This window comes from Terrapene carolina, unplaced genomic scaffold (genome assembly GCF_002925995.2).
Source record: "Terrapene carolina triunguis isolate 2854851 unplaced genomic scaffold, T_m_triunguis-2.0 Scaffold30, whole genome shotgun sequence".
In the NCBI taxonomy this organism is placed as follows: domain Eukaryota; kingdom Metazoa; phylum Chordata; order Testudines; family Emydidae; genus Terrapene; species Terrapene triunguis.
The window spans coordinates 35,215-51,845 of record NW_020664381.1 but is presented as its reverse complement, the minus strand read 5'-3'; the positions used below and the strand labels follow the sequence as shown (position 1 = coordinate 51,845).

Sequence of the window (16,631 nt, the reverse complement as noted above, 5' to 3'; positions counted from 1 at the left end):
GCCCCAGGCCAATGGGGGCTGCGGGAAGCGGCGGCCAACAAGTCCCTCGTCCCGCACCGCTTCCCACAGCCCCCATTGGCCTGGAGCGGCAAACCGCGGCCAGTGGGAGCTGTGATCGGCCAAACCTGCGGACGCGGCAGGTAAACAAACTGTCCCGGCCCGCCAGGGGCCAAAGGTTGCCAATCCCTGCCCTAGACTAATTAAGGCGTGGGTCCCTGTAGATTAGGGAGGGTTGCTACAGGTTAATTGAAGCACCTGTAGTCAATTAAGGCCCTGTCAGGAACCTAATAAAACCCCCTGCTTCAGGCAGTCAGGGTAGGAGGAGGAAGGAGAGAGGACTGGAGCTTGGAGGTGTGCTGTGAGAGTTGAAAGACCAGAGAACCAAAGTAAGGGAGACTCTGCTCCAGCAGGGGAAAGAGACTTCCTTCTCCAGCATCTAAGGACTGAAGGTACCCCACCCAAGGGGGAAGAGGGTAAGAACCCACAGGGGTTGAGAGGGTCTGGGGCTCAGAGTGAGGAGCAAACCCAGACCCCTCCCCTGCTTCCCTCTTCTACCACCTTCCCGGGCCACTAGCTGGGACCTCGGCGCCCAAGAGCAGGGGCAAGGGGTAGCATCTTAGCGCCCCTCCCCCCCACCCCGCCAAGAAAAGCGCAGGACCCACCATGCTAACATCAGCCATCTTGCCACAGTACTTATATAATAAAATCCATCTGTATGTGGATTTCAAAATCTCTCTCTTAAACCAGAAATGTTGGTTTCAGAGGGGAAGAAACTTCCAAGAAAAGCCTAGGCTTAGAGCAAGGACAACATACATACTTTGATAGCTGCCAAGGAAAAGGCTCGAACACCCAGTGCCTGGGTGTTGTTGAGATTCAGTGATCGCAGCATATCTCCTGGAGCCACTCAATTATCCTGACAGCAGGCTGACTGGAAACCCTTTTGCTTTTAAGGGGCCCTAGTTTTGCAGGGCGTGTGTATTTCTCTTTGCCTCGAGCTACTGACGATCCAACCCCAAGTTCCTAAACTAATCCTAAATAACTTCAGTATAACACTCCCAAAGAGGCAATGGGAGCCAGACACTAGGTAAGATCAATTCTGAGCAGCTGAGATCAGTTTTTGGAGAGGACTAGAGCCATAGCCTGAGCTCCAGGTGTGCACACAAAATTAGAAGAGCTAGATTATTTTGTAAAATGCTGCGGGTGTTTTAGGGGGAGTTGTATCATGGGAACCCCTGGCTCAAATGACCCCAAATCTGGACCCCCTTACCACCATGAGACACAGTAAATTTCAAGGCATTCTGAGTCAGAATATGGATTCTCAAGCACTTAGAATAGTCTTTTAAACGATAAAAGAGACTAAACCTTAACTATAATAGAGTTGCCACTCCACTATAATCACTTGTGTTGAGTGGATTTCCTTACTGCCGGCAAACAATATTCTGACCTCAGGAAACTCTGACAATAACAATTTTTTTAAGCAGTAAAAATTATGACTGGACTTCTCTGAATATTTTCTTTATTTCTGACAAGTGTCAAAAAGCCACCTTTTAGTAGTTGGTTTAAAAAAAAGCAAACTAAACCCAGACTTTTAAATTTATGTATCCTGCTTGCCTTTTTTTTTTTTCCTTCCCCAGTCTGATTGAGCCATTTCTGCATCTGCTAATGAAGGAAGTCATACACCCAGAAAGTAATGCTCCCAATGGGATAAAATTCCATTTTATTGACATCTATCTGGAAGAACTGGCTAAAGCTGGAGCCAAGGAGGTAGAAAACACGTAATTCTCTTTGTGATTATTATTGCTGTATTATACAACCATCTCTTATCAGTGTTTTTAAATCCTCGTTTATTTATATTTATATTTTTAAATAAAAACTCATTAACACTGAAGACATTTCTGAAAATCCTGTTTCCTTATCACTATTTATGCTGCTAAGTTTTGCATTTCTCTGAGCTTGGACAAGGAACGTAGATTGGTCACTTTCCAATTCTCACACTCTGCTACAATTGGTCCAATTTTAGATTGTAAATATAATGAGGGAATCTTTTTGATTTTGATTCCCTCCTTTTTTTTCTTTGGGAGGGGAAAAAGAAAACCCAATTGTTGTTTCTGTTGGGATTTTTAAAATTCTCATCACTCTTTTCTTTTATAAAAATTCACTTTGAGCCCATACTTGACCTGACTGTTTAACCACATGTTGTAGAGATTCAGAAATATAATTTTAAAACTGTCTTCAATGACTTGGGCACTACTGGATTCAGACATGTGTATTTTGATAGACTGCCCCATAAAGAACAAATTACACAATTTGCCAGGTACCAGCAATATCTTTAATTTAGTTTGCCTGTTATCTCTTTCAGTATAGACCTTCCTCTCTCTTACTTAAGTCTTACTGGCTATTGCAAAGCAGCAGAATTTTGCAGCAGTCTAAAGTCTGATTCTACAGCACCTGCTGTGGAATTCTGCTGCAGGAATCTGAATTCTGCTGACCATTTCATTACTACTTGAAATCCCTCCCCATAATGTCGTTCTTCTTAGCCTGCTAGGGAGGAGTCCCTGCAGCCCCAATATACTAATTCGTAGCCTTCGCTTTGCTAGTCCATATGTGGTGCTGCTGGCAGATGCCCTCCTGGTAACTATTTTCTCTTTAACAGACAAGATGTGCTTATTAGCAGTTTTGTAGCAGTGCTCGCTAAAGAAGAGACAGCAGAATGCAATGGGTGGCCCAGCAGGCAATTCTGTTGGCAGGTGTAGGAAGTGTGGGGCGGGGGGAGCTTCTGTAGCAGGGGACAGTGTCTACAATCAGGGCTCTAATTCAGCAACAGTTCCTCCAGCCCCAGAATTGCATACGGTTCATATGGCCTATAACTGAGACTTTCAAAACAGTCTAAGGGCTGGTCCACACTAACCCCCCACTTCGAACTAAGATACACAACTTCAGCTACGTTATTCACGTAGCTAAAGTCGAACTATCTTAGTTCGAACTTACCGCGGGTCCACACGCGGCAGGCAGGCTCCCCCGTCGACTCCGCGTACTCCTCTCGCGGAGCAGGAGTACCGGCGTCGACGGCGAGCACTTCCGGGATCGATCCGGGATCAATTTATCGCGTCTAGACAAGACGCCATAAATCGATCCCAGAAGATCGATTGCTTACCGCCAGACCCGGAGGTAAGTATAAACGTACCCTAAGGGATTTAGATTAATTGTAATGAAAGATGTGTGTAAATCCCCTAGACTGCTTTGAAAGTCTCAGCCTATATTCCTATGTTGAGCTTAGCAAAGGGATCAGATCTTATTGTTCATTACTATTTTGTTTGATGGTCTTTAGGTTAAGGTCTGCAAGTCAGAAGACACCCAGGGTTTAGTGTGCTGCAGACTTCCTTTGTGACCTTCGGCTGACTCACTTAACTTTTTCCTCTGTCTCATTTCGCCATCTGTGAATTGAGGATCAAGTGCATATTGTGCAGTTTAATAAATCGATGTATACAAAGCACTCTATTTCTATAGTGCGTCTATCAAATATCTCGGTGGTGGTGCTGAAGTGTTACTCGGGTCAATTTTAGTGGGGGAAAAACAATGAAAAGTGCTGGCGTGTAGCCTCTTAGAAAGATCTCCTACCTCACAATCTACAATGAGTTACTCGACCTGCCTGCTCTACTATACTAAGTCTTTCTATCTCCTAATCTCATAGCTCACAGCAGACCAGAATCTCAAGTTTATTGAACCATTCTGCAAAATTGCTGCCAAATCTAAAGAGTAAGTTTGATGGATGAATATTGGATTTTCCATTTTATTTATTTATTTAGTCTAAGATCTAGGAAGTTCTTGAAATGCCATTTCAAAAGTTAATAAACAAATGGACTGAAGCAAAGCAAAGAACATAATAAAGTTCAGGTCATAGAGAAACAACTGCCTGGGCAGGCCTTTGTGGCTAGCTTAACTCACCTTTATGTTCCTGAAAACCATAAGTGAAGTGGGTGTGTAAATATAGGAACCACCTATACCTGTGTTTATAGAGTACCTAACACAACAGAGCCCTGACTCTGATCTGGTACTATTGGAATATAAAATATTAATTAATAAACCAAGCAAATTCTCCAAGCTATAACATTGGAAGAACCAAATACGAAACTGGAAAATCTGTTTGGAGTTAAGCAACTTGTTTAAGTAATTGGTGACTTTTTTCCCCAAAGTTAGATGCATCTCTCTCTCTCTCTCTCTCACCGTCTTCAAAGTGTTTTAAATGTAAATGGGAAGGAAAAGGGGCTTTTAACACTCTGCGTGTGTTCCCTCCCACTCTCATCCTTTTTTATATAATACAGTCGTCACCTGATGCAGGCAGTAGCCCGGGGTATCTTTGAAGCCATTGTGGATCAGTCCCCTTTTGCCATTGAAGATCTAATGAAAGAATTGAAAACAAGCTGCGATGGCGATGTTGAGCTGTCCGAGGGAGATGAAGCTGAAAACAAGGAGCCACTAGTGACAAAAGGTGAGGAAGAAGTGATGAAAATTTAGCCCACTCTTTAAAGAAATACGGTAACTATTGACAAGATCCAAATATGTATCCCACCTCTTAAAAATATCATTCCTACTCTCAGCCAACTTAGGGCACGCAGGTGATACAGGAACAGCAAATCTTGCTTCTGTTCTCTTCGGGTGATCTAGTAGACAAAGTAACCATATGCTAGTCAATTACAAACATCTTAGTGCTCCCTTTATATACCAGGCCATACAGTTCCACATTTCAGTCTACTTACAGCAACAGCCGTAGAGTACCCAGGACTGTCCAAAAACTAGTATTTTGTGGCAATGCTCTAGGAGGGAATTGCTCCAAGCTATTTCTTCTACTATGGGGATGGTCATTTCAAAGACCCAGAAACAATACTGCTGTTCTGAATTGCTTTTTCATCCTTAGAACTAAAATGCTTGGATATAAATGGGTATGTATCATTCCCAATATAAAGAGCAGGTAACTGAGGTGTAGAGCATCTGCATTAGTTTCCGAAGGTAACACAGAATGTCTGTGCTAGAGGAAGGAAAAATATCAAGGTCTCCTGACTCAGCCCTATGCTTATATGGTAAATGATACCTGCATGCCATCTCCCTGCCTGGGGGGAGAGTTTCATGGCTCAAGTACTCCTCTTATTCTACTGTACTGGACAGCGCTTTTCCCCCATTCTTTCCGACTGATCTTTAAAATCTTTTTTGTGTAATAACAGACAAACGTTTATCAAAAAAATCTGCACTGGGCATTGAAGTGCAAGAGGACCTTTCTGAAAATGCTGATGAAAACATTGGTCCTGTTCTCCAGGTTTGTGCCTTGCTTCCTTCATGTTAACATGATATCCCCATGAATAATCCTAGGCCTTTTTTATTTGTCACTTAGTGGATAGTGGAGACATCACCAGTCGAATAATAAGGTACACATCTCTTAGGGTATGTCTACACTGCAAGTAAAATCTTGTGGCTGGCCCAGACCAGCTGAGTCAGGCTGCAGGGCTGTTTAATTGCAGTGTAGACTTCTGGGCTTGGGCTGAAGCCTGGGCCATAGGACCTGCAAGGCGGGAGGGTCCCAGAGCTCAGGGTACAGCCCACGCTGGAACATCCCCACCACAATTAAACAGCCCCACGAGCCCCTGTGAGCTGGCACGGGCCAGCCATGGGTTTTTAATTACAGTGTAGACATACCCTAAATGTCTTCAGCTGAGTGTCACATTAATAACATATTTCTTGTGAGTAGGTTACAAAACAAATGACAAAAGAGACGTACATGTGCCAAATTCTTTTTCTTCTCTCTCCCCTGCCCCCTTTTTTCCCCCTTTCACCTCAAGAGCAGGGCCGGCTCCAGGCACCAGCCGACCAAGCACGTGCTTGGGGCAACACCTTGTAAGGGGCGGCCAATCGCAGGGGGGCGCCCGGGGTTTTTTGTTTTTGTTTTTTTTTTGGTTCGGCGGAGCGGCGCTCAAGGTTTTTTTTGTGTTTCGGCGGCGCTCGGGGGGAGTGTTTCGGCGGCGCGGCGCTCGGGGAGGGGGGTGTTTCGGCGGGGCAGTGCAGCGCTTGGGGGGCGGGGGGGAGGTGTTATGGCTTTTTTGCTTGGGGCGGCAAAAAAGTTAGAGCCGGCCCTGCTCAAGAGGTACCAAAAAAGTTGCTAAAAGCATATTGTGTTCTGTCTGTCCCAGGAGTCAGCATATCCCTTATTGATGTTGACAGCACAAGTGATAGGGTGGGAGGGTACACAGGAGATGGGGCTGGGCACTAAAACGCGTGACAGATCTTATGAACTTGTTGGAACAAACTGCTGGGATCCAGGATTATGCTACAACAGAGATGCCTCATGTTCCTGTGTTGGGCTATGGCTCTTAAGCAGGGACTAGAATGTTGCACATTTATTTGTTTGCTTTTTCCTTCTGAATGAGAGTCCAGGTTAGAAGTGTTCTGAAAAAATATTATTTGAATGCTTCATTGTAATGTAGTGTTTTTGTAGCCATGTTTATCCCAGGGTATGAGAGAGACCAGGTGGATAAGGTAGTATCTTTTATTGGACCAACTTCTCTTGGTGGAAGACACAAGTGTTCAAGCTACACAGAGCTCTTAGGTTGTCTCTTCGACCAACAGAAGTGGGTCCAATAAGATATTACCTCACCTACCTGGTTTCTCCCATTGTTATGTAGTCAGACAAAACCCATTCATAAAGCTAGCATGTGCATTCGGGGGTTGAATCTTGGCAGAGATCAAGTGTAGTGGAAGGAATTGGAAGTAGTAAAAAGCATATGCTGCTTGAAGTATTTATAACAACAGCTATACTTGGCGGTTCAGTATGATAGCCTAACAAAGATACTGTATTGTGCTTGCTTTCTTTTGGCAGTTTAACTACAAAGCTGTTGCTGACAGACTCTTTGAATTGGCCAGCAGAAAAAATACACCTGCCTTTAACAGAAAACGTCTGTACAAATTGGTCAAAAAGTGAGTTCTCTTGAAACAAAGCTCTGTATGATGATTTGTCTAAATAGACTTGACATTCTGTTTCCCCAACCCCCTCTACTGCTAGTGTCTACATCAAGAGATTGCCATCCTTTTAATGAAAGTGTTTCTGCAGTGAATTTACTGTCCAGTACATTCCTACTTGGCCCAGATATCTTAGAAAGAAGACCTTGCTTACAGTATGTGGTAATATGAGTACAAAATCTCTGTCAGACATGGATATATGTATGGGTCTGAGACCGATTTTGGTTTTGATTTTGTGTTTTTCACAGATTCCTAGACACTAGAGTTGGAAGGGACTTGAATTGTCTTGTCTGTACTTCGTACCAGTTTAGGATTGTTCCCTGCGTTGCATTGTCAAGCGCTTTGTCTTGTATAGTTCTAAGTATTTCAAGTGATCAGGCTTCCACGCCTTCACTTCGCAGATTACTCCACCCTCGCTTAAATTATGCAGTATTTGAACAGCACTGTGCTCAAACTGCGGGGGAGGGGAGCGGCAGTGTTAAATCGCACTCTTGCCAAGACTTCTTCAGTAGTTTGGCTTTGAGTTGCTGGAGTTCTGAGGCAGTTCTCTTGGCGAGCTAGCCTTTTGTAGCCCTCCGATGTATTATGCTTTCCTCAAAAGTGGGACGTGTGCATCATAAATGCAATAACGTGGTGACATTTCAGTCAAATATTGTAACAGTAAGACTTTTTTTTTTTTTTTTAACTTTTTCAGGTTCCAGGACCTAGCAGAAGGTGAGAATTGAGCATCAAAAAAGAAGCACTTTTATTCTGCTAAATGATTCATCCTGTTCTCAGTGTAGATTTGCAGTGAATGTTGTCTTCGTGTGCTGTTTTTACTTATGTTTGAAGGATATTAGTTTCAGAGGTTATTGCTGTGATGTAGTTTTCTCGTTAGGAGGTATAACTTGCTCAGATTCACAAAGGAGGTCAGGTCCCCATATCTAATGCTTCACAACTTGGGGCAGCATTGTAATTTTATAAGCTGAGGTCTTGCCTTTTTATTCAAATGCTTTGCTTCTTAAGTGAGAAACATGATCAGTTTGATTCAGAATAATGAAGAAACCGCACACTTCTGTGCACATTTCTTTGCAGTGCTTTAAACGAACTGATAGACAAGTGGAGTGGGGAATCAGTGGTTGTGCCCCTTGTGCTGTATGTGAACACAGAAACTACTTGGGGGGGGGGGGGGGGGAAGGGGGTATTTTCAGACATCTCATCAGACTTTTTGCTCAACAGGAATCTTCCCACAAGATGATTTCCCTGAAGATATTTCTACAGATGAAGATGACGATACATTCAGCAGGGGCAGGCGAAAGAAAAAAGTTGTCAAATCCATGGAGAAAGCCAAGCTGGAAAAAGAGAAAGGTAGGAGGCAAAGCTAGGGAAGTGAGACCACTCTCGCCAGTCCGTAGGTACGTCTACACTGCAGCGGTGAGTGAGTCTCCTAGTCTGCGTAGATGGACTCAGGCTAGCAGGGCTCATGCTAGAAATAGATGTGTGGTTCACTAAGACTCTGGTTCTCAAGCCTAGGGGGTCCGGTGGGCTTGAGAGACTGAGCTGCAGTGCTCACACTTCTCTTTTTAGCATGCTAGCTCAAACCCTGCTAGTACAAGTTTGTCTACCCAAGCTGGGAGGCTTGCTCCCAGCTGCAGAACAGACATACCTAGTGTGGCCTGGCAACATAACAGGCTGAGATTGTTTTAAGTGAGTGATCAGTTGCTTGGGATTCACCATTTCTGAGTCTCATTGCAATGAAGGGTAAAGGTTGAAATCTTGACCTCATTGAATTTTGCCATTGACGTCAGTGGAGCTAGGATTTCACCCAATATGCGGCAGATTGGGAAGAAGCTGTGCTTTGCCTTTACCCAGTCAAGCAGTACTATTGGTATTTACTGTGAAAGCAAGAACATCTCTGTCCCCTTGAAAGAGGAATGCCATTAGAACATAAGCAAGTAGGGGGAATGTCTGGAAGAGAGGAATGGAAATAAGCTATCTAGGAGGCTTTACAACTGTTTCTACCATCAGGGTTTGCATTTACATTGCTACAAGCTTAATGTTCTTCAAGAAAATCTACCAGAGTCAGCTGACACATGAGCTGCCTTTTAATGGGTTTACCATCAGGAAGGCCTCCAAGAGAGAGCACCTTGACGGGGTGGAGATATTACTACATTAGAACCACTCATGGGCAACTGCTGGCAACCCAGCAGTAACATGAAAAAAGGCAAGAAAAGCATTAATAGGCCTGGAAAAAATGGTATAGACTCTGTGGCCGTACGTGTAGTAAAGATTTAGGGATGAAAGGAAAGCAACTCCTCTATTGCAGTTGTCTTTTCATTTTATATTTGGGTTAAATGTTGCTGCTTTCTGATTTTGCCTCCTTGCAGAGAAGGATGGAAAAGAGGCATCAAGTACAGAGGAAGATGATGCATCAGGACTCCAGAAGAAGAGGAAGAGGCGGAAGAAGAGGGACTGTCAAATTGCAGACTCCAGCACAGCTGATGGGAGAAGTGAGGAGGGGGTGCCTGATGCAGTAGGACCCAAAGAACCCAACAAGGGCAGAGCACCAGAAACTAGTAAAAGAAAAAGAAAAAACAAATCTCTAGACAAAGAGGCAACTGAGACTGGAATTGGCGTAACTGGCAGCGAAGGAGATGGTGACAACTGTGCACAGGATGCTCGGACTGACGTAATGCAGACTAAAAGGAGACAACTCAAGAAAAAGAACACAAAACTGCAGAAAGTTCATGTAAAACCTGTATCTCAAAATGGACCAGCTAATGCCAATGCCCTGTGGGATGGCAGTGACTGTGCCACTGTAACTACTACCAAGATGGTGAAAAAGAAACAGAAAATGAGGACTGTCTTACTCAATGGCTTATCTGAACAGGCTGCTCTGCAGTCAGAACAGGAAAGCTTGCAGAATAGCCTTACAGGAGAAGGGGACTCTGAATCCACACTGCCCCAAAAAGTCAAATTGAAGAAAAAACCTAAGTTGGGCAGTTTAGATGGGCTCAGGGTCTCAAACCAGAAACCACCATCCCTGAAAAAGAAGAGGAAGATCAAGGAGGTGATAAACTCTGTTGAAGTGAAGGGAGTTCTTGAGGCTGCATGCAAGAAAAGCAAAAAGAGTGTAAGCAGAGGGCTCTAATTGTCTTTTGCCTGTGAGGCTTGTTTGAATTCAGTATGAGCTGAGTGGTTTATGGGATGTTTTTTTACATGCGTTAAATTCCCCTTGTCAAGGGATAACAATATCAATTGGGAATTAAGGGAGTGGGAGGGTCCCATGTGTATATTTCACCACCCAGGAATGTCATGGATCTGAATCTAAGATGGGGACTTTCATTGCTCGTAGTGCTTCCATGACTACTTGTGTGAATGGGCCAAATTCTTGGAAGGAGGGCATTGCATCCAATGCTGTGCTCAACTTGTTCTTGGCCAGGAGGCCATCTCTGATGCAGCAATTGTTGTTCCTTGCAATAATTTATGGTCATTTTGGTTTTTGTCCCCTACACCCTCCCTTGTGGGTAAGTGGAGGCAGCCTGAATTTAGAAAGCATTTAGGGTCCAAAAATACTTCGCAGGTTATGACTTAGACAACACTGCAGGAATCCTGGCAGTTTTTCCTTGAAATATTCAGAGTTTTTTCCTTAATGAAAATTATTGAATATTTACAAGTTATATATTTTCATTTTGTTTACTGATGTATTTCAAACATTTTAGTCCAAGTTTTGCACCTCACACCATTCATTTTGTCTTTGCTATGGTTCAAAGGAAACTATTCTGCAAACATTTATGCACGTTCTTTGTTCCTCTGCCTTAAAAACCAGGCTACTTAAGTACTGTGTATGCCTTGGTTACACACCAATTTAAACACGTTTTAATACACATCTTTAGTTAAACCTGTGCAAATTTGTGTATAGATGAGGACTAACGGTATAGTCCTCGGAGGACTAATAACTCATACATATGATACTGTTAGAAAGTTTCCAGAGCTTTTTATACGTAGTACTGTGATCATTTTTTTTAAAGGGCTATGTGTTCAGAGAGTGAGTGCTTCGTGATAGTATTGGAAATTGGCATTTCCAAATTGCAAATCTCACATTTCTGCCATTGGAGAGTTTGCAAAATATTGGATCTTTAAACCTATCTCTGGTGCAGAACTAAATACTGCTTCACTCCTTTATGATGTACAAAGACGGATTCCCCTTTTTTTAAATCTTGTTTTAAATTGTGTAATATCAAGTTCTCACTTCTCTGTCTTTGATGGAGGAGGTTAGAACTCAAAAATGATGTCCCGCAAAGCTGTATCCTGAATTGCAAATTGCCCTGCTTCCAGCAGAGAGGAGTTGGAGATGTTTTGAGTCTTGGTTTCCCAAGCATGAAAAATTTTGAGAATCGGAAGAAGCTAACTCTATACATCATAAAAGAACAGGAAAGGGCAAAACCAGGAATGTTCAGAATTGCTTCACAGTTTGCCTGCTAAAATTGGGAAGCTAAGACTTCTGCATTGTTTAAAGTGGAGCATAATTTTATTAGTTCTAGTCCCAGTGGCCATGAGATTCAGATTGTGTTGAAAAGGGACCCCTCTGATCTCCCCCTCCTTTTATTTATTTGTATATTTTTAATATAATCTAAACTAACATTACTCAGTTTGTCTATGAGGAGAGGGCAGCCACTCAGTGGCCAGTGCTCTGCAAGAGACTTTGGTTTCGTTCCTGGTAGCTTTCTTGGTCCCCAGGCTAAAATGTATTGTTCGCATATTCAGTCCCTAGAGAGGAAAGCATGCTTTGTATTTCTCAGTAGCATCCTGTCCACATCTCTGTCCATCCAGCTAAAGGAGTAGAGTTAAACGGACCCAAAAGCAATCCCATGTAATCCTTGACCCTAGTGGGGCAGAGGGAAAGGGGAAAGCTTCAGAGCTCCCAGATGGACATAGAAGGGAGTAGGGAAACCTTGTGCTCCTGAAAATGATGCCATTATCTGGACCCTGACGGGGAACTTACAAGTTCCCTTCACCTTCCAGAACTCCATCAATGCACCTCCTCTTCCCATTCAACGGTCTTGCTATTCCAGCGCTGACCTTTCTTGAACAGAGACTTCCAATCATGCAAACTTATGAGGCATTTTTGTAATGGCGGCAAATGTTAACCAGGGGACTAACAAGTGACCACAAACTAGCATTCATTCATGACGAGTGACCATTGTTTAACTATGGCCACCACTGGCAAATGGCTAGCACTAACCCTAGCACCCTCTATTTCTCAGTTAGCTGTTGCTCTTTCTCACGCTGAGTAAACTTTTGTTTTATTTTTCCCCTCATAGGAGGTTGGTGGCACTCTCACTCCATTAAAGAAAAAGAAGGCAAAGACAGGGAATGACTTTGTGAAATTTGAAAAAACAACTTTACCAAAGCCGGTGTTCTTCAGGAAAGCCAAAGGCAGCCTCTCTTCAACCAGAGCCTCCATGCAGGTAAAGTGACCCTGATTTGGTCTGCCAAAATTGGGGGGTTGCCTTAAGTATGGCTCACGGAACTCCACGACGTGGCTCATGGCCACCCGCATCTGAAAACAGAGGGCAGCTTGCCCAGGTGTGGGTCTCAGCCTGTGATACTCCATCTGGATCACACCAGTGTCTCAATCTAGTTTTGCTGGGACCTATAGTCTCCATAGGCAGCATCTATGACTGTGGAAGGGCAGCTGTTGTCTGCTCCATCCTGTGCAAACTAGATGTGGCCCTGAGGCTCCTGACAAATTCTCAGCACGGTTCATACTTGATAAAAATTTGGGAACCCTACCCTCAATGAAAACGGGCCTGGAGTTCCTCAGCAGATACAGTTGTGATTGCCATGGGGTTTTTAATTGTCCATTCAATAATTCAATCTATATACATATATTTCCTCTCCCCTCCCCCCCACACACAAAAGCAAAGCTGTCAATGTGAGCAGTTTAAACTCTTCAAAAGTAATATTATGTAACTTGTTGCTTGTATGTGGCTGGATTATCTGCCATCTGAGTTGATTAGAATGATCATCCCCACAGTTGCAACGTCGTCTATCTGGGTTGCTCTTGCTGGTGGCTGTCTTCCTCTTCAGGGGGTAAGGTGGAAAGTGAAGCCTCTGTCTACGTCTAACCAAACTCTGCCACCACTTTAGTCTCCCCTGCCTCCTTCTCCCCCAATAAACTGCACTAATCTTCTCGACACCTAATCTGCCCAAGATAGGCAGTTTTAAAATAATTTAAAAAAATAAAATAACCAAACAAACCACTTGAGTAGTGTAAGCTGATTCAGGCATATTTCCTAAGGCTGACAAATTGGGATGGTGACATCTTTCATTGTTTAAAAGAAATCCCTCTTGTCTAAAGTGTAGTTTTGAGGGTTTACATTATTTTGAGAATAATAAAAGAACAAATAATTATTGCTCTTACAGATGGGCTCTACATTTTTTGCAGTTCTTTCTTTTCATGGAAGCTTGTAACAGAAGAGGTCTTCTGAAACCGCCAACTTGTTTCCATATAAGCCTCTTAAACTTTCTCTCAATATTTCTAAGCCCTATTAAAATTATGCTTTGTAACACCCTCGTAGCTCGGTGGGCTAAGAGTGCTGTGAGGCCAGCGTACTTAACATCTGGGAGGAAAGACAATCTTCTCGATTGTTGGCGAGCGATCTAGTCAACTTTAAGAAATATTATTCCTTCTTGTCCATTACGATGGTGGCTGCTAAGCAAAGGCTGCTATGCCTAGGCCTTTAAGGTGGGGAGGGTATCTACAACAAGGGAAGAAACTGGGACTCCTCAGAGTTCCAGCAGGGAAACAGACGTAATGTTGCCTCAAATCAATCTTTATTTGCCATCTTCATTTTATTCTGTAGTTAAACAAGCTGCAATGTTCCAGCTCCAAAAAAGTCACCTTTGGATTGAATAAGAACATGACTGCAGGTGAGTTTAATGTTCTCCTAAATTAAGGAAATATATCCTACACGAACCTACTATAAGGTGGGTGGACAACTGGTTGGAAAACCATTCTTAAAAATTAGTTATCAATGGTTCACAGTCAAGCTGGACGGGCATATCAAGTAGGGTCCCGCATGGATCTGTCCTGTGTCCGGTTCTATTCAATATCCTTATAAATTATTTGGATAATAGTATAGAGAGCACACTTATAAAGTTTGCAGACGATACCAAGCTGGGAGCAGTTGCAAGTGCTTTGGAGGGCAGGGTTAGAATTCAAATTGATAAACTGGAGAAAAGGGATGAAATTCAATAAGGATCAAATGCAAAGTACTCCACTTAGGGAGGAGTAATCAATTGCACAAATACAAAATGGGAAATTGCTTAGGAGGGAGTACTGCAGAAAGGGATCTGGGGGATCACAAACTAAATATGAGTTGTCACTGTAACACTGTTGCAGAAAAATCAAAGATCATTCTGGGATATATTAGCAGGAGTGTTGTAAGCAAGATATGACAAGTAATTCTTCCACTCTACTCAGCACTGAGAAGACCTCAACTGGAGTACTGTGTCCAGTTTTGGACTCCACTCTTCAGGAAAGATGTGGACAAATTGGAGAAAGTCCAGAGAAGAGCAACAAAAATGATTAAAGGTTCTAGAAAACATGAGCTATGAGGAAAGATTGAAAAAATTGTGTTTGTTTAGTTTGGAGTAGAGAAGACTGATGGGGATATGATAACAGTGTTCAAGTTCATAAAAGGCTGTTTTAAAGAGAAGGGTGATAAATTGTTCTCCTGTTCCACTGAGGTCAGGACAAGACGTAATGGGCCTACATTGCAGCAGGGGAAATTTAGGTTAAACATTAGGAACAATTTCCTAATAGTTAAGCACTGGAACAAATTACCTAGGTAGGTTGTGAAATCTCTGTCAAACCTGTTCTTAAAAACCTCCAATGACGAACACCTGTCAGGGATGGTCTAGGTAATACTTAATCCCCTGCACTGCGGAAGGATTGGACTAGATGACCTATTGAAGTTCTGTCCAGTCTGACATTTCTGTGATTCTGTGAAGCTCCTTGTCTTCAAATTCCCCATTGCTTCGTTCTGCCTCCCAATAGAAACATCTGTGAAACGCTGACGGTCCATGCTCCAAGGCAGGGGAATCGCCATTATTATGGAAAAATTCCAGTTTTACTTTGGCTGCCTCTACTGACCATGATATTAACAAATAAGTATCCCCACACACGAACTCTTACATGTTCATGCTTTTCTTGGGGACATATTGATGTGTATAAAATTGAAATTGATTTCTAATGTAATAAGGCAAAGTATCCATTTTCTTACCTTTTCATCCCTCTCTAAGATGTAGACCACATCTTATTATTTCAGCACTGGAGTAGCAGACTCTGTATATTTTACCACAGTAAGTGTGTGTGCTCATAAACCATCTTAAACCCTACTGCCAGCAATGGTCATCAACCGCTAGGACCATGGGATTTAAACAGTATGAATAGTGTTTGTTCCCTTCCTTCCTTTCAATAAGAAGATGTAAAGTTTGTTAAGAAACCTAGATCAGGGGCTCTCAGTCTCAATTGCATCTTTATAGAGAGATTGTTTTGTGGGCACCTTGCCTCCCACTTACAATCGTGGAATAACTGGCAACTGCAGGAATAGGAGGAAAGTATTTAGCTGGCTTTTAACACAATAGAGGATCTGGTAACAAGGAGAGCTGCACCACATGGCCAGCCAGTTCTCTCTGGGTACCACCAGTCAGTCCATGGGTTACAGCTGGAGGTGGTAGCACAACCTAAAGAGAGAGTGATAAGGCACCATCAGGAGCTGGAGATTCAGGCTGACCTCTTCCATACCCCATCCCCGCAAATCTTAGGTTTTTGATTTTTGCTAACAGCCTGGATCTCGTGCATTAATGGCAGATTTCCTTGGTACCCATTTGGGTGCCAGAGCAATCAGGGAACTGTGGAACTGCCTAAATCTCTGTGTCTGGATCTCTAATAACTTTGTCCTTTAATTTTTATTTGACAGAATTTAAAAAGACAGACAAAAGTATCTTAGTGAGCCCAGAAGGAGCCTCCCGGGTGGCTTTCAACCCCGAACAAAAGCCTCCCCATGGGGTGCTGAAGTCACCTGGTACACCCACAGCAGAGCCCCAGATGAAGAAATCATTTGTAACACCAGCTAAGAAGAGACCAACCGCTATGGACTTCTTTTAAGCCAACTCAGAGTGGCCTACTTTTGTACATGACATTTCAGGAAACTAGAACTTTCTCTGGAGGTATTTTGGACTTCTCTATTTTTTTAAATTGCTCTGAACTGTATATAAAAGGTTCTGATTGTGACCTGTGACGCTGCTGCTTTTTCCACCTTTTCAGCTGTACCTTGTGAAGTACCTTGTTCCACCTGTTACAGAAAAGGGATTAAAATGAGAGTCTGCCCAGGTTTCTAAAAGTTGTGGTCTCTCCCCATGACATTCTCAAGAGACTTGCTAGTTAAAGAACTGTTAGGGTCAATACTTCGAGACTGATTAAGAAAACTTGCTCTTCAAGCTGCTTGACTGTCTTCAGCAGGTCAGGATGTTAAAGAGAAAATGTAGATGTTTAAACCTACTAGGCAGATGTCTGTATTTACAGATTTGCTCCTGATTCTTGCCTCGTGTGTCATCTGATCACTGGCATTCTGGTT

The 16,631-nt window shown here is 43.0% G+C and overlaps 1 protein-coding gene across 1 annotated transcript in view; it reads left to right on the top strand.

The window, feature by feature from the left end:
* Nucleotides 1-16,387, top strand: part of LOC112119865 (ribosomal RNA processing protein 1 homolog A) — a 28,762-nt gene extending 12,375 nt beyond the window's left edge. The window contains exons 6-16 of the mRNA XM_024218745.2: nt 1,635-1,764; nt 3,692-3,756; nt 4,323-4,489; nt 5,220-5,311; nt 6,866-6,963; nt 7,700-7,719; nt 8,224-8,352; nt 9,372-10,117; nt 12,309-12,455; nt 13,854-13,920; nt 15,975-16,387. Coding sequence (XP_024074513.2) covers nt 1,635-1,764; nt 3,692-3,756; nt 4,323-4,489; nt 5,220-5,311; nt 6,866-6,963; nt 7,700-7,719; nt 8,224-8,352; nt 9,372-10,117; nt 12,309-12,455; nt 13,854-13,920; nt 15,975-16,162 — 1,849 coding nt within the window. The 3' untranslated portion in view covers nt 16,163-16,387. The remainder of the gene's footprint in view (nt 1-1,634; nt 1,765-3,691; nt 3,757-4,322; nt 4,490-5,219; nt 5,312-6,865; nt 6,964-7,699; nt 7,720-8,223; nt 8,353-9,371; nt 10,118-12,308; nt 12,456-13,853; nt 13,921-15,974) is intronic.
* Nucleotides 16,388-16,631: the final 244 nt, after the last annotated feature.